The sequence below is a fragment of the Peromyscus maniculatus genome, chromosome 19, assembly GCF_049852395.1.
Source record: "Peromyscus maniculatus bairdii isolate BWxNUB_F1_BW_parent chromosome 19, HU_Pman_BW_mat_3.1, whole genome shotgun sequence".
NCBI lineage: Eukaryota > Metazoa > Chordata > Mammalia > Rodentia > Cricetidae > Peromyscus > Peromyscus maniculatus.
In genome coordinates this window covers 59565266-59583429 of record NC_134870.1, presented here as the reverse complement: position 1 = coordinate 59583429, position 18164 = coordinate 59565266, and the positions used below count along the sequence as shown (strand labels likewise).

The following is an 18164-nucleotide window of genomic DNA, read 5'->3' as shown; positions in this document are numbered from 1 at the left end:
TAAGATTCCAAATGAATACAACATAGATTAAAAGTGGCTTTAGTAAATTACTAGAATGTCGGGTTCTTAAAGTAAACATTCCCTGACAGTATCAATCGATTTCTTCAGTCTTTGACCTATTCTTTCTCTTGTCATGTACATATTTTACAAGGACCATTTAAAAGGAGTATTCTTACCCTGGCCTAAAACAATTTGCAGGTCTGGGTAGATCGCACAAGTGAAAGTTTCTGAGTTAGTTGCCCAGAACCAATGTAAAAAAAAAAACTGGGTGCAGTTTTGTGTGATTGTAATTTCAACAGTGGGGACAGAGAAGCAGTAGCACAAGCTTACTGGCCAGTCAGCCAGCCTAATCGAGGATCCCAAGGCACCTGGGAAAAATTCTGCTCAGAAAACGAAGAGCAACCCCCGAAGTCAACACCTGGCCAATACACACATATGCATCCACATGAGTATGTCCTCCCCCACCTACCCAACACATTCATATAAAATAATCATGATTCTGATTTTCATAGTGTTTTAAAAATCTGGGGATTCTGAAAATTGTGTTTAAAATATATGTCAGGCCAGAGAGATAATTCGGTAGGTAAAAGTGCTTGTCCTGCAAGCCTGACAACCTGACTTTGGGTTCCTGGGATACAGGTGAATCAGGACATGGTAGGATGGGTCAGCAGACCCACCATTCTCCTGAGATAAGGTGGACACAGGAAAATCCTCTGAAAGCTCACAGGCCAACTAGCCTGGGATATAAAGAACAGAAGCAAACAAGGAAGGCTTCACCTCAAAGTGGAAGGTGAAGACCATAGCCCTTGGACCTCTGTGGCATCTCTGTTGTCACAAATGAAACCCCATTCTGACACACACACACACACACACACACACACACACACACACACACACACGCACGCACACTATACTCATAGACACAGAAATAATTAAAATGCTATGTAACATTTCAGTTGGTCTTGACAGCTAAAATAAACTGACATTCAATGATAACTTGGGTAATAAAAAACAAAAAACATTCAGCCTTTGGCGTCTAAAAGAAATAGTGCTTAAGTATGAACTATTTTTAGCAGCATTCGTTTTTTATCCTCATTTTCAAGGCTGAGAACAAAATATGACCACTAAACATGTACCACTTAAACGTTTTAAAATATAATACTTAAAGACAAAGAACATCAAGTTCCCAGTGAGACATCCATTCAGTTTAGAATTTCAGAAACAAATGGAAGGCAGAAAACACAGTGATACCAGCACGATGGGAAATCCCCCTTATAAACCACAAGTTGGACCAAACACACTTTTAAGTCCAGGTCTATTACAAAATAAAGCAGCCCTTCCCATCCTTACGTTTTTTTTTAACAGTGAATTCAACCAACGATGGACTGAAGATATGACAGAGGAAAATTTATTGTTTAAACAAATCTGTAACTTCTTTTCCTTGACGCTTACTTCCTAAACAGTACAGTGTGACTAATTACATAGCACTTTCACTGCAGCATTAGGTACAATGATAAAATCATCTAAACATGCTTTAAAGAATGCATGAGTTAGCCGGGCGGTGGTGGCGCACGCCTTTAATCCCAGCACTCGGGAGGCAGAGCCAGGTGGATCTCTGTGAGTTCGAGGCCAGCCTGGACTACCAAGTGAGTCCCAGGAAAGGCGCAAAACTACACAGAGAAACCCTGTCTCGAAAAACCAAAAAAAAAAAAAAAAAAAAAAAAAGAATGCATGAGTATATGTGCAATTATCCACAATAGTATGACACTTCATACATGGGACTTAGAGCTTCTGTGGACTCTGGGGGACACTAAGGTATAACTATTAAAAAACAAAACCTGACCAAATCAAAAAGCAATGAAGGGATTTCTAATATCCAATTATTAAAGGTAAGCCTTTCCTAAAAGTACCCAAGGATAAATTTCCAGTAAACTGAAAATGCATGCCTTAAGATTTTTAATTTTAAGAATTAAGATTTTAAATTTTAATTTCACACACATTTTAACAAATGAGTCAGTTCTATAAATGGGAGATAAGCATGAACGAGGCCCTGCATTTGATCCCCAACACCGCAGGGAGAAAACAAATGTTAAAAGATGAGGCTGCACAGATGGCTCAGCAGTTAAGGGCACTTGCTGCTCTTGGAGAGGACACTGGTTTGATTGCAGGAACCTACACGGCAGCTTAGAATTGTTCTCACTTCCAGTTCCAGGGGATTCGATACCTTCTTCTGGCCTCCAAAGGTACCAAGCATGCATGTGGTGCATGTAACACATACACAGGCAAACATTTATGCACATAAAATAAAAATAAATCTCAAAATTAAAACAACAAAGGTTCTGTACCTTTGAACAGTCAGCAGTTATAAACTCTGCATTAAAAATATATTCATTATCACGACGACATCTCATGTCTTCATAACGCTGTTGACATTGTTTCATAGAAACATCAGCAATATCTACAAGGGTAAAGGACGTTAGTAAGTGATAACACAAAACAGCAACTCGGGGCTGGAGAGATGGTTCAGTGGTTAGAGCACTGACTGCTCTTCCAGAGGATCTGGGCTCAATTCTCAGCACCCACATGGCAGCTCACAGCTGTTTGTAACTCCAGTTCTAGGGTAACCGACACCCTCACACAGACATACATACACTAATGCACATAAAATAAAAATAATTTAAAAAAATAAAAAATAAATAAAGGTGTAGACCACTACTGCCCAGGGGAAAAAATGTATTAAAAAAAAAATAGCAATTCCACTGATAAGCTGGGGTGGGTGGGGCATGAAATTCAGGCTAAAACAAGGAAATGGCTGTGGGGTTCCATCTAGTTCCTTTAGACAAAGGCTTTCTTCACAGTACTTATGCTGGGCAAGTGCTGGATGATCAGTTTTGTCATCGCTATTAGGTGTGTGAAAGTCAGAGGACAGCTCTCAGGAACTGCTTCTTTCCCTCCGTCATGGGATCTAGAGATCCAACCTCAGTTGTCAGGCTGAGGCAGCAAGGGCTTTGATGCCTGACAATCTTGCCAGCCCCAGGTTTTAAAGGCTCATTTAAAATATGAGGCGGACAACTTAGATTCCAATTTGAACTATGAAACTTAACACCATCTACAAGCTCATTTTGTAAATACCAAGTTACTGTTTTCACAATGAATGTCTCTGTTCTTGTCCTTGCTTTGAGATTTGCACTCGTGACAGAAAGAGGGATGATGGGTACTGTGTAGGTGTCCTGTGTTCTTCACCCTCACACCAGTGGGGAAAGCCAGTTTTCATTTAGAATATCCTTCATAAAGCAGTAAGAAGTCAATCTTGGCCATCTGATTCCTATCTCTGAACATCACCATGGTAAAGTATGGAGCAAACTTCTCTTGTTACCACCAGCACCTAGAATACGACTTCTGAGTTGTGAGCAAACTGTTGTGGAATATTACTTTAACTATGTGAAGGTATGTTACATTTGTTTATGCTGCATTTGTTTAACAATGTGAGGATGTGTGTTTAATTATGTAAATGTGTGTTGCATTTGTTTCACCTTGCCTGCCTAAGGTACCTGATTGGTCTAATAAAAAGCTAGGCGGAGGATAGGTGGAGCTGGCAGGCAGAGAGAATAAATAGGAGGAGAAATTTAGGCTTGAGAGAAGAGGGGAAGAAGGAGGAGATGAGAACAAGGGAGATCACACCCCAGGGGCAAGAAGCCAGGCACCAGCCAGCCAGCCAAGAGAAGCAGTAAAAGAAAGATCTACAGAAGGAAAGAAAAGTAAAAAGCACCAAGGCAAAAGGTAGATAAAAAGAAAACAGGTTAACAGAAGTTAAGAGAGCTAGCCAAAAATAAGCTTAAGCTAGGCCAAGCATTCAAAACTAATAATAAGTCTCCGTGTCATGATTTGGAAGCTGGTTGATGGCCTAAAAGAAAAAGCCTGTTACAGCTAATACTGGTCATGTGTTTGAAATAAGTCACTTTAACTTGAAAGAATGATTCTCAAACTCGGACTATTATACATGTATTTTCAAAGATGAACAGGGTCATTTTAAAGGACACAATGCATAGTACTTGTTACCAGAGATAAAATTTGACTTCAAGTAAAAAAAACAAATACAGTTCTGAAAGAAAGGAAAAAAAAAAAAAAAACCCTTCTATCAATCACTTTTGTGACTGGTAATATTAAGCAAATTTGATTTCTTGATGTCAGTCACAAGATCTATGTAACTTTGGTAAACAGCATTTTCCAGGTATTATAACACCATTCTGAAACTGTAAGACAGACCAGTGAGTGTGAAGGTAAGGAATACGTGACATCTGTCAATAAGGCTTCAGATCGCACATTATAACTAACCTTACCAGACTGCCACTTGTTGACTGCTCACCAAAGATGAATAACCACAATTATCTGAAAAGGCTACCACTACCTTTTATTTACAACTGCTTAGTCACCAAAATAACAAAATGACACATTAAATGTAGAAACACTTGTCAGAGTCAACTTGCCAGAATTTCCATTAAACTTTTTGTATGAATTCAAAATCACAGCCTCAATTTCTAACATGGTCAAACATCAACAGCTATAGCCACACAAAGAATCATTAATTCTTCAGTAATATTTTTAGTATATAAGGCTCACAAAACAAAAAAGTGGGAAAAAAGAAACTACTGATTTGAGCAGTACTTTTGGAGGCAACGCTGTTGTACTTCCTGCAACCCATCAAGCAGAACATGATGCCTGGTGGGAATAATAATGTAATAATAATAATAATAATAACAACAACAACAAAAATATATCTTTCCTTCTGGGAAAGAAAAGTTAACATTAACTGTAACAAAACCATCAGGAAAGACTTAACAAATTTTTCAAAACATCATATGCATAGGTCTCAGGAGAAAAGTTGCCTTAAGATATCTTATGCTAGCAAGGAGAACCTTCTAGTTCCCCATTCACCTAACTGACTAAAACAATTCTGATGGTTAACACTCATTAGTTACTCAGCTATTATTACTATCACCATATGCATGTGTGTTGAGCAAGGGCGAGACCAAGCACAGGCAAGCATCTTCCCTTCCACCTTTACGTGGGGTCCGGGGATTGAACTCAGGCTGCTAGACCTGCATGGCAAGTGCTTCTACCCCACCCCCACCCCCGCCAGCCATTTCACTGGCCCCAAAGTAATGCTTAACTATGTCAGTATCTATCTTACCAGCACACACCAGCCTGCTAATTCTCCCCTTCCTCCACTTGAGCAAATCTCCACCTTTTCCACATCCCAGGTCCAAAACAGTTAGATCACGATTTTTTCTTTGTCGTACCTTTTCTAAAAATTCCCCTGAAAAAGAGAGAAATCAATCATATTGCATTTCCTTCTTTTACTACAGCCAATTCTTTAAAACCTACTAACTTCTGTCTGACAAAGCTGGCAAAGCATATGAACTATATATAACACATTAATGTATTATATAGTGTAATCTGTATTCCAAAATCTAACATAGTAACAACTTGATCCTTTAGCATTAAAGGGTACACATATACCATTTTACAATGTTAAAGTGGTTTTTTGAAGGCTATTTTCAAAATTTGAGTCAACATTACATAATATTTAAGTTCTAATTTTAAAAAGCTACAACATTTGTGATGAGAGGAATTAATTTGTTTTTCTTATAGCTTTCTCTATTTCTTCCCATAAGCCAATGTTTAACTTCATACATACTTAAACTGAAGTAGTTATAGATAATAGTAATTGATTCCTATTCTCTATAATCAGGCTTAAGAAATACCCAAAAACTATAACATCTTTTACCTCCTAAACAAGCAAAAGTTCAAACAATGGTTTAAAAGGCTTATTAATAGTCTGAGATAAATGAAGTACTCAGCAGTACTAAAACTTGATACAATAATGAATCTTACACTTATTTTTCCTGTTTTATTACTCTGCATACTTTATAATTTGTGTATATACTATTTGGGTAGCTAAAATATTCAGTACAAATATTTCTGCCTTTTAATATAGATTTAAATAGCACCATAACTATTCCATATTTAAGTTTCTGCCATGAATCTTATACTTATTCACCAAAATAACAAAATGACATGTTAAGTGCATAAACATAAAGTCAACTTGCCAGAATTCCCATTAAACTTTACTTGTCTGAATCAAAAAAACAGACAAAAAGAAAAATAAAAGAAAAAAACTTGATTTAACTAGAGGAAGCAATACTACATTCTAAATCCTATTTTCTCTATTCATTTCCATTATAATTTGAAAGGTGAGTTTCCATGAACAAAAATGTTAGCTCCAAAGCTGTATGTCTTTATCAATTCTCAAAGTAAACATTCTTTTTCCCAAGAAATCACATAAGACAAACAAGCTCTATGATAACCGATGTCAATTCACTAAAGGCTTGTAAGTGGACTCATCATAACACTGTCCTTTCCCTGACATAACAAAAACTCAATGTTCAATCCCACGTGCCACCGCACTAAAACTATTAGATAAGACAACTGTGTAACAGCTGTGGGTACCATTAACTACAGGTATAAAGCAGCACACTGTCAGATGAAAGCCTATTTAACTTACTATCAACGCAACATCATTAATTTCCAATACCATTAACCAACAGCAAACAAGAATTTATTTGGCTCTCTAGCTTTTTAAAGCCAAAGTGTGATCACAAAATGAAAAACAAATAACAGCCTTCGAAGCTTGATATATGACTTAAAAAAGAGAGAAGAAAAAACAACAACAAAGAAATGGGCTGTGGATCAGCTCGGGAGAGCACTTCCAATGCATGCACCGTTGGCTTCAATGTCCAGCCTGTAAAATATCATTCAATCAAATTTTAAATCTCTTAACTAAAGGGCAAAAACCAATCATACCAATAAGAATACTTTTAATCCAATTATTAAAGTTTCTCAGGTAAAAAATGCGACTCTGACTGCGCTTCTCCAGCCCCACTTCCTGAAGCTCGTTATAGTGGGCAGCAACCGCAGAGCTGTGACCTTCCTCCAGCTTCTGAAATGGAAAGGACAAAAGTCAAGGGTTAGAGCATGATCTAGAAAGTAAGTAAAGGCCCCAGACCACCTGACTATGGAAGGAGCAAACCCAACTGAAGTGCATTTCACAGAGCGATGGCTGGCCCCACAGTAATACAGCAGTTACTACTGTACCTAAGAGGTGTCTCCAATTCTTTATGGAAAAGTCTCCCAGCTTAAGGTCTTCATCGTGATCTTCACCTATATCATTTAAGGCTACATGTTTTAAGGAGACTACTCTATTTCCAGAGTTTTGATTTATTCAACAATAAATTACAGTCAATGGATAAACTTCTTAAAAGGGAGTAAGAGAAATAAGCTACTACATTTTAATATCAGTAGGAAATTATTGTTATGATTACATAATGCATATGAGTTAGAATTTAGGAGGTTACACTCAATATCAGTGACTTTTATTACACATTACATCTAAAGCCAACAATTTTCTATCTGCATTTAGTAAAACCTTAGGCACTCTATAAAAATTCCATAGTAGGTAAAGGTTTCCAGCACCCGCTATCTCTCTTTTCAAAGGACCTAATTCTTTGCTTACTTTATGTATCAAATTTAAGAGTACATTTTTACTAGAAAAAAAAAAATCTGCCAGTCTAAGTCTTAAAACCCATGTTTAACACCTTAGGTCACCTTTTTACAAGGACACCACTGGTAAAAGCCTGGCCTGCTACTTTCTTCTTCAGGCCTGATAACAAATGTTACTAATTTGTAAAGTAGTCTTTCTCGCCAATCCCAGACTCAGCCTCAGAATCCTTTACAATATGGTAAATGTTTGTTACCACTTGCTCTATATCAGCCTTTTACATCAACTTAACCAAAATTATTCTAAATAACTATGTAAACCATACTAGAAGCTGCAAACAATTATAGTGTAGCACATTAATAATGGAGAGTAAAGCTGGGCACAATTTTGACACATTACTTTAAGTGATCATCAGGCAACACTTTGAAACACCTGATTAAAAAAAAGGACAACCAGGGGGCTGGAGAGATGGCTCAGTGGTTAAGAGAACTGGCTGCTCTTCTAGAGGGCCCAGGTTCAAGTCCCAACACCCACATGGCAGTTCACAACTGTCTGTAACTCCGTTCTAGAGATCCAAAACCCTCACAAAGACATACATTGAGGCAAAACACCAATGCACATAAAATAATCTTTAAAAAAGAGAGGGAAAAAAAGGACAAAGGGTAAATCAAGTGGGCCACATACTGCCATCTTTAAAAAAAAAAATTAATAAAAAGCAAACTACAGAAACTACCTTTCAAGGTTCTGGACAAATAGGCGTTCCAAAATAACATGAAAATGTTAACAGCACAACTTTCACCTATTGTGCCTTAAGATACATATGTATCCCCAAGACTGTTCCATACTTCTGGTTAGCACACTGAATTACAAATACACAAAAAGAAAAAATACACAAAGCATACTTTCCGCTTTTCTGGAGCATCCTCAGACTGTAGTTTTCTCTTTCTCTGGGTGACTTCTCCAGAGGAAGGCTCATCTTTGGAAACATCACCCCCCTCCAGTTTCCTTTTCTTTGAAGCACTTCCATTATCACCAGTGCACTCTTCCTCTAAGATGATTTCAACATCAAGTTTTCTTTTCTTGGCTGGAGAATCCTCCACGTAACTTGAATTTTCCTCTGCATGGTCATCTTCAAACTCTTTCCTCGCTCTTGGTTTATCTGCCTGCTGGCACGTAGGAGTCTTTTCAGAAAGCCTCGGCTCAGGTGCAGCAATGGACTCATTAACACTGGGAGGGGATGCTGTTTCAGAATCTATGGATACTTTTGCCTTGTCAAAAGACATCTTTTCATGTTTGTCTGCTTTTGCAGAACTTTCCATTTCTAGTTACTTGAACTGACAGCAAAAACTCATGAATCAACACTGTAATGGCAAGAAAAGAAGGTGTTAAGATCTAAGGGGGCTGGAGAGATGGCTCAGTGGTTAAGAGCACCGACTGCTCTTCTGGAGGACCCAGGTTCAATTCCCAGCACCTACACGGCAGCTGTAACTCCAAGATCTGACACCCTCACCCTCATACATACAGGCAAAACAAATAAGTAAAAATAAAATAAATAATTTTTTAAAAAAAAAAAAGCTGGGCGGTGGTGGCTCAAGCCTTTAATTCCAGCACTTGGGAGGCAGAGGCAGGTGGATCTCTGTGAGTTCGAGACCAGCCTGATCTACAAAGTTAGTTCCAGGAAAGGCACAAAGCTATACAGAGAAACCCTGTCTCGAAAAACCAAAAAGATTTAAAAACAATTTCAGTCATGCAGGCATGTCTAACCTATGGTCCAGGACCTCTTATGGCCATTTGTTACAGCTGTGAATGCGGCTCGACACAAAAATGATAAACTATTCAGTGCAAATCTCAAGCATGAACTTTGTAGATGACATTGTTTCATAATGTCAAAAGGTTGTGCACATCAGGACTACAAAAAATGCTTACATATGAAGTTATAAACATACAGTAGTATTACAAGAACATGGGGACTAGTTTGGAGGAAGTAGGTCACTTGAGAGATACCACTGAAGGTCATACCCATCCTTGACAACTTGCTCTTTGCCTCCTGTCCATCACTATAAAGTGAAGCTCCTTGGTCACACACTACTGTTGCCATGGTATTTTGCCCAAGTGCAAGAAGCCAAACCACCCCAAACTGAAACCTCAAATAATACAAGAGAAAGTAATCCTGCTTCCCTTAAATCACTTTCTCTGGCATCTGGTCACAACAATGCAAAAGTAACTAAGACTGGTACCAAAGAAGTAGGGTTGCTACATTGTGACTACCTGACAATGTGGTGCAGACACCTTTGAAAGAATTTGAAACAATATGTGTATATGGGCCTAATATGTTGAAACACAGTAATTTGATCCAACTTCAAATTTCTGCTCTTGATTCTCACTGTAAAGCTGATAAGAAGTAGTTACTGATAACCATGCTATAAGCTGAACACGGTGGTATGTGCCTTTACTCTCAGCACTTGGCTGGCAAAGATCAGAGGATCTCTGTGAGTTGGAGCCAAATCTATAGAGTTCCAGGCCAGTTAGGGCTACACAGTAAGCCCCATCTCAAAAAGCAAAAACAACAAAAAAGTATGCAACAGCTTGAATGTTGACATTTCTTCCACTAGATTAATTAGTTTTTAAAGTTAGCCTGGAACAAAGTTCAACAGCAGGGACAAATCTTTACAAACTCTTTACCAGAACATAGTGTGAATGGCCTGTAGTCCAATTCCCCAAAGCATCCTTATTCCGAGACCTCTTAAGCCTGGCTCACTGTATTCCTGCTGGCATTCTAATCTTTTGGGTTCCCAGCAGAATTACCATGTAATTTTCTTTTTATCTTACAGTGTCTCACAGCTAAGGGCCTGCCCTGAGTGAGACTGTGAACTTTGACTTCTGAACAGTACTGGAACTGCTAACTGTGGGGACTGAGAGTGGGACTGAGTGAGAGTGGGCTACAAGCATTTGCATTATCAAACAGTCATGGAACTCTGAGGCTAGAGTACAGTGTTACTGTTTGTGAAATTCCCCCCACCCCACCCCCAGGCTTATGTGCTGAATGCTTGGTTGGTCTTCAGCTAGCAGCACTGTTTGGGGAGGTTCTAGAGACTTTAGGGAGGTAAAGTCTGTTTGGAGAATGCATGTAAATTATACCTAGTTGTCAGTAATTACTTGTTGACTATCATGAGGTAAACTGTCTCCTCCTTTACACACTCTCACCAGCATAATGGCCTGCCTTTCCACAGGCCCCAAATCATCAAAATCAAGTAGTATGGCCTGAAATCTCCAAAATTATGAGCTAAAATAAATCTTTCCTTTCTCTAAGTTGCTCCATTAGGTATTCTGACTATGCAAAAATAATACAGAAAAGTCAAGACTCTTGAAATCCTTACTTAATAATGAACCCTGTAATCGTACAGGAAGTAAAGAGTGGTGATAGCTTTAGAACACATTGAAGACTCAGCCTTCAGTGTACCAACCATTAAATCGCTTTCAAGTATGTTCTAAGGCATTTATGTAAAATGGGAGGAAGAAAGTCATCTATTACAAAGGAATTGTTATGTTCGACTTATTCACTCAATTTATTTGCCAACCTACTACTACAAAGAAGTGCAGTGTGAACTCTAATCACTAAATTCACAACTTAAATACTTTCACTAAAATATCAAGCTGTGTTACTGAAAGAAATGGAAAAGGGAAAACAAAAATCAAAACAATTAGAGACCATGAAACTTCAGATTCTAAAAGTAATGAAGACATGCAGTGGTTTGAATGAGAATAGCCCCCACAGGCTCATATATTTGAATACTTGATCTCGGTGCTCCAGATTGGGAAGGACCAGATGTGGCCTTGGTAGAGGTCATGTCACCATGAGTGGGCTTTGTAGTTTCAAAAGTCAGACCATTCCCAGATAGCACTCTGCCTGTGCTTCTGAATCAAGATGTCAACTCTTAGCTATTGTTCCAGAACTATGCCTGCCTGCCTGCGCCATGTCCCTGGCATGATGGTCATGGACTCTAACCCTCTGAAACTTTAAGCCCCAAATAAACTCTTCTAAAAGACTGCCTTGGTCACAATGTCTGTCTTATCACAGCAATAGAAAAGTAACTAAGAGGTAAATTAGTAAAAACAAGTCATGGGAAACTGGGAAGAATTTCAGGAGACAATAGTTTTCACTAACTTTGAGTATTGACTCAAAGTAACAAAATACCAAAATATGTTACAGAGGAACAACTGAATCAGAGAAGAAACAAAATCAACTAGGAAAATAAGTTACAGAGTAACTACTATAAATCAGTATCAAGGAAAACTGCTCATCCAATTGTCAAAACTCTTTACCATTTAATGCCTAAAAGAAACTTCCTTTTACAATCATGAAACTGTAGTGGTGTACACCTTTGACCCCAGCACTTGGGAGGCAGAGGCAGACAGATCTCTGTGAGTTCGAGGCCAGCCTGGTCTACAAAGTGACTTCCAAGATAGGCTCAAAAAAAAAAAAAAATACAATCATGAAACCATGCAAAATATTATTGCTAGCTGTAACTGCTGCCTAAAATTAGTATTGGCATTTATTCAGACAGTCTATACTTCCACGAATTAGCTGTCATAAAAGCATTCAAGACTATAAAATGGTTATGAATGTCTAGAATTATATGTCAAACAACTCAATTACAGAGCACTTTACTTAGTATACAAGATAGCAATAGCTCTTACCTCAAAAAAGAATAGTAGATAGTTTATTCTGGAGCCAAATTCGTGTGACAATGGCTAAGGGACACAGATTCAGGTTACTCAAATTCCATGTTCTAACATGGTAACAGTTCCAGTAAGTTTTATAGTAACAAAAGAAGGGAAATCTTAAGTCCAGACACTTCTCAAATACATTGGCAGAAATATCAGGTAGGGAGGTCACAGAAGAGCAAGGAAATCTCAGCTATAAGACCTAAATGCTATCTGACAGAATCCTTGGCCTTTTAGTTGGTCAGAACCAGAGGTCTGTTTATACATTCCTAAGGATTTACCTAATGGTCACATTAGGTCACATACAGAGCAGAATGGCTAATAAGGAGGCTAAAAATGGGCCAAGATAAGTAGGATCTGGACTTGGAACTTCCATCTTATCAGAATCACTGAAGTTCTAAAAAAAATCACCAAGATCCTAAAACATCAGTCAACAGCTTTGTAGTCACAGCTTCTTTCCAGGAATTCTTGTTTACCAGAGCATTCTCTAGGCTCTGGGTTTGATGCTTAGCTTTGCATCAATAATGATTATAATAAAACTATCAACAATGATAATGAAAATACTTGAGAGATGTCCCGATAGAACGGAGAAGGGAATTTATGGTAAAAAGTAGACTTGACATGAAGATGGGTATTTCGACCTGGCTGCAATCACACTGTAACTTGCCTCACAGAAATCAAGATATTCTAGAGATACCAGGGTCTCTTAATCTATTAAATTGTTGAAACAAAGAACACCGAGAGAGAGGAGAGATGGGAGAGAAAGAGAGACTGTGAATGAATATTTCTCCTAGGAATCTTAGGCTGAGAGGAAAGAAAGAAGCAAGCCAACGGGAGTAAGAACATCTTACAGGAATGGACTGAAGCCCAGAGAAAGATGCAAAATGGTAGGCGGGACCACACCTTGGCCAGACTGCAGTTTTCTTGCCTCCTATTTAAACTTCATCCTCATTTCAGGACCCACAGAGATGGAAGGGTTATCAGATGGATATCTCGGTGATACTTCCCAAGGGTTGGTCACAGAGTGAATCTCCTTTTTCTGCTTTTCATTATTAACCTGGCTCTGTTCATTGGTTTACTGAGGGGGCGGAACCGTGATTGTTGGGTTGTGCACTGGCTATGACCCTCCATAAGTTCGCCCCTTTAGGTAAGGCCCCTAAAGTAAACCCATTTTTATTCTTGGTCATCCCAGCTTCTGCCTGCTAGCTAATGGTCAAGCATGACCTCGACGGACCACCTTGACTGTCTAGAGCAGGGTACAAGACAATAAAACAGAAGGGGGGGGGCGGCAGGCCGTTCTCCAACTAAATTCATCTGTTCCCCTCACCGGGCCCAGCTGCAACTCAGCCTCTGGTTCAGGTTCCTACGGCACTGCTCCAGACAGAACAAACCCTCTTTGGCTCCCAACACCCCACCCGGCCCATCGCAGCCTCATCACAGGCCCTCGGCCCGAGCAGAAGCGCTGGAGCTTCTCCTCCGGGGACTAGCGTGCTCTGGAGGAGCAACAGCGGCCACCGTCTCAAGACCCAGCCGTGCTCACACCGCTTCCGGCTACGGGCACAATAAACCCCGTGCAGCCGAGACCAGAGGCGAAAGGGGAGCGAGCCCAGCCAGGCAGGCGTCCGGGCGTCCGGCCTGACTCGGCTCTCGGCGCGCAAGCCTCAAGACAAAGAAGCAAGGCAAGGCCAGAACGCCGAACGCCACACTCACCCACACAGTCCTCCACGATTCTGTTTGCGGAAACGCCGGCCGGCGCCACGCGTGGCCTTGTTGCGTCACGTCCGGGGAGTGCGCCCGGGATTAAGGAACTCGAGGGTCAGGCGCGGGGCGTGGCTTCCTCCGCGCCGGAACTACGAGTCCCAGGGTTCCTCGCGCGGCGGCGTGCCTGCGGCCCTGCGAGCGGGCGCGGAGGGTCGGAGCGCGTTGCTGGTGGGCGCGGCTGGCCCGGGCGCTGGAGGCCGAGCGTTGGCCCGAGTCCTGCGACACGGCCCCCTGCCCCACGCTCGGCCGGGTCGCCTTGCCGAGGCAGCTTTCTTCCGGCCCGTGTGGCGGGATTCCGTGGAGAGCCCCCCAACGCACACATCCCGAGAGGTAGCCTGGGGCCATGTTCGCAAGTGGGGCGTCGGGAGGGGGGGCCCGGCGGGCACCTTCACGGCGGGCGCGTGACTGACGGCCGCGGGGGCGGTCGGGGGCGGCCTCGCTCCTGCAGGCGGGAGTCGTCAGCACTCCCGACCCCCACGGCCGGTGGCAGTCGAAAGAGGTCACCCCTGTCCTAGGTCCTTCCGGAGTCCTGGCCGACCTCGCGCCTCCTGGTGCCCTTCTACACCTTCTCGCGTTATGATCCTTGACGCCCTGCTCTTCCGTCCGGAGTAGTTGCGGTGTCCTTTCAAAAACAACCCACAGCTTCACCTTTGGGACCGACGAGCCATTTCTTATCGCCTTGTTTGTAGTCGTGCCGTGCGCTCCAGGGAGGCATACCGTTACAGGCTTTCACAAGATTAGGGTCTACTTGTGCAGTGAGACAGTTTACACACCAGCACGTTAACGTGCTTCGCCATCCCTCCATCACGAGTTGTGGAAAAACCACAATCAGATTTCCAATGTATTCTGAGTTACTCCTCAGCAAATCTGATCCGTCCAAAGCAGCTTTGAACGTGTGTTTTGCTCGTCTACCTGTTTGTAGGCAATTTTATGAACATGGCCTTGGTGTAGAGTTTGTAGGATATAGCTCCCGCTTGCAATGTGTGGACATTAGCCCTTCTGAGGTTGTTGACTCTTTTATAAGCCTTGAACTAAACGGCTTCCTTTTAACAACTGTGAGAAATCAATTTCAGATAACTGGGATTGTGTTTTATTGTGTGCCGTTATCCAGTTTAAGAGTTAACTTCCGTTCATGAATATTGACTAATGCAAAGGTCTTGTGGGACCTAGAGCCCCGAAGTGCTGTGTGCATACTGAAGCATTGGAGCTTATTGGATCCAGTGATTTTTATTTTGTTGTTTCTCCCACACACACCCCCATAATTGCTATTGTCATCTTAGAGAACATAATAAGCCTAATTTTGACTTTTAAAAAATTTCATTATGTAGCCCAGGATGGACTTAAACTCAAGATCCTGCTGTGTCAGGCCTCCCTTATGCAAGGATTACAGGCAGACCCCCAGCCATACATGTCTTACATTTTTCTCTTAATGGAATTAAAGCCTCTTAACTCCCTGTTTATAAGATTCCCACAATGAATTGATGTTATAAAGGAGATATTCAAACTTTACTCTTTGAGGGATTTGACTCATGTAAAATGACACAGAGAAAACATTCTTGAAAGTATTAAAGTAGGGAGGAACTGTATGCACCAGGTACAAGTGTTCTCACAGTTACCTTTGTCCTCATTACTGTCTGAGTGTGATCTGGCTTTCAGGAAATTGGGTTGAAATAATAGCTAATGCTTTAGTATTTCCTACTGTTTCACACATTCCTTGCTCATTCTCTTGTGTAACCCAGTTAGGATTATCTTTGTTTTACAGATGAGGATTGAGTTTTGTTTGCCAGGATTGGTCTAGTAAATGGTGGAACCAAGATTTGGACCCAGGACGTCTATGCTAGTAATCAAACAGGATCTCCTAGAAGGTCACACTCAGAACTGAAAGTTTACCAACACAGATGTTTCAAAATTATTTTCACAATTCTTAACACTCCAGTAATCATGTTCAGAGAGAAAGAAACAGCTGGCTAAGGGTGTTCCTTTGCCAGATTATGAGCTCTGCTGAGACTGGAACCATCATGTTCCTTGGTGATTTAGCTCAGGTTCATTAAACAGCACCTGCTACATAGTACATACGTAATGGATAACTGAATCTCCAAGAAAAAAAAAATGTATCTTTTTAAAAATGTAACAGAATTTGCTTGAAACCATTTTATAAGAAAGCTATAATATATCTCTCGGAGGTGAACTTTTAATGTGTGGTTTCTGTTTTTAAATTGAATGTAGTTTTTGAAACATATTGTTTCTAACATGTAGATAAGATGTTGGAGTTTCTTAAGAATGATCTTGTTCTGTGAGGACAGAAAGTGTAAAGAGTTTTGTTTAGTCTCTCTAAATAGTCACTACATAAAGTGACAGTTTTCCTGCTTCACTCTGTTTGCTGAGCTGAAAGCTGACATCTCTTCCAAGCAGGAAAAAAAAATATTTTAAAACAGGCTTTTTCTAGAGTTGAAAGGAATATTTAATTGAATCTATGTGTGATGAGTAATATATGTCAGCCCAGGCTGTAGTACCTAATATTTAATCATACACTAATCTCGGTGTTCGTTGTTACAGTGTTTTGAAGATACAGTTACCTGTTGACATTTAAGGTGATTATTGTCAATGACAACCTCTGTTTTAACTTAGATGTAATTATAAATGTTTCAAGCTTGTGTCTAACTTTCCCATTGGTTTTATATTGCTGTGGATTTTGTATTGAGAGTGTTTCTGGTGGTGACTTTAAAAAATATGTTTATTCACCCTAATAGTTGTGCCAGAAACCCCATCTAAGGACTGAGGAATCTGGATGCAGACATCCACGGCTAGGCCCCAGGTGGATCGCTGGGAGTCTAATTAGTGAGAAAGAGGAGGGTTTATATGAGCGAGAATTGTTGAAACCAAGGTTGGATAAAGCACAGGGACAAATAACCAAACGAATGGAAACACATGAACTATGAACCACAAAGGCTGAGGGGCCCCCAACTGGATCAGGCCCTCTGAATAGGTGAGACAGTCGATTGGCTTGATCTGTTTGGGAGGCATCTAGGCAGTGGTACCAGGTCCTGGGCTCATTGCATGAGTTAGCTGTTTGAAACCTGGGACTTATGCAGGGACACTTGGCTCAATCTGGGAGGAGGAGACTGGACCTGCCTGGACTTAGTCTATCAGGTCGATCCCAGTCCTCGGGAGAGACCTTGATCTGGAGGAGGTGGGAATGGGGAGTGGGCTGGGGAGAAGGGGAGGGGGGCAGGAAGGGGGAGAACAAGGGAATCTGTGGCTGTTATGTAGAACTGAATAGTATTGTAAAATAAAATAAAAAAAATAAAGAAAAAAAATATGTTTATTAGCAGCGCTGGGCCAGGCGTGGAGGCGCACACCTTTAATCCCAGCACTGGGGAGACAGGCAGGTAGATCTCTGTGAGTTCGAGGCTAACCTGGTTTATAAAGCAAGTTCCAAGACAGCCAGGACTCTGATACTCAGAGAAACCCTGTCTCAAAAAGCCAAAAATTTATAGATACAGATATAGATGTAAGTAAGGTCGTTGTCATTTTGATGAATTTCATAAACCCTTTTTAAGTATACATTTGACAACATTTACTCTGTCTTTAAATCCTTCACTTTCTTCCCTCCCACTTGTCTCTTCCTGTTCTAAGATACTCCCACTTCACTTTCATGTCATACACTTGTTTACATATGTAAACGCTTTTACCTGCAAAAACTTGGATTCACATATGAGAAAACAGCAATGTTTGTCTTGCTTTTTTCACTTAACATAGTGATCAGCAGTTGTACCATTTCCAGGCAAATGGCAGTATTTCATGCGCGCGCGTTTGTGTGTGTGTGTGTGTGTGTGTGTGTGTGTGTGTGTGTGTGTGTGTGTGTGTGCAGGCAGGCAGGAGTATGAAAGTCAAACTACAATGTTGGCTGTCAATCTTTGCCTTCCATCTTGTTGGAGACATGGTCTCCTTGTTGTACCAGTGACCTGAGCTTCTGGGGATTCTCCTGTGTTCTCACATGCCATCATAGGGTACTGGGATTAGAGACAGGCACCACTGGGCCTGGCTTTTGCATGAGTTCTGGTAAGTCTCACTCAGGTCTTCAGAAATGCAGGCAAACACTTTACCCACAGACTGTCTC

General features: G+C 40.9%; 2 protein-coding genes across 7 annotated transcripts in view; one reads left to right on the top strand and one right to left on the bottom strand.

The window, feature by feature from the left end:
- Rnmt (RNA guanine-7 methyltransferase) overlaps window positions 1-14110 on the bottom strand; it is a 28206-nt gene extending 14096 nt beyond the window's left edge. Inside the window, exons 1-7 of one of the 5 annotated variants that reach the window (XM_076555412.1) lie at window positions 13611-13941; window positions 13187-13361; window positions 12257-12310; window positions 8461-8919; window positions 6865-7000; window positions 5192-5317; window positions 2346-2458 (exon numbers count right to left, since the gene is read on the bottom strand). In XM_076555412.1, the coding sequence (XP_076411527.1) occupies window positions 2346-2458; window positions 5192-5317; window positions 6865-7000; window positions 8461-8877 (792 nt within the window). In that variant the 5' untranslated portion in view covers window positions 8878-8919; window positions 12257-12310; window positions 13187-13361; window positions 13611-13941. Of the gene's footprint in view, window positions 1-2345; window positions 2459-5191; window positions 5318-6864; window positions 7001-8460; window positions 8920-12256; window positions 12349-13186 lie in introns of all 5 variants that reach the window. The other 4 variants (XM_076555409.1, XM_076555410.1, XM_076555408.1 and 1 more) reach the window with 4 other exon arrangements.
- Fam210a (family with sequence similarity 210 member A) overlaps window positions 14074-18164 on the top strand; it is a 40658-nt gene continuing 36567 nt past the window's right edge. The window contains exon 1 of one of the 2 annotated variants that reach the window (XM_015999677.3): window positions 14074-14374. The gene's annotated coding sequence lies outside the window, so the exon portion shown is untranslated. Of the gene's footprint in view, window positions 14375-16652; window positions 17031-18164 lie in introns of those variants that run through there. The other variant, XM_076555423.1, reaches the window with a different exon arrangement.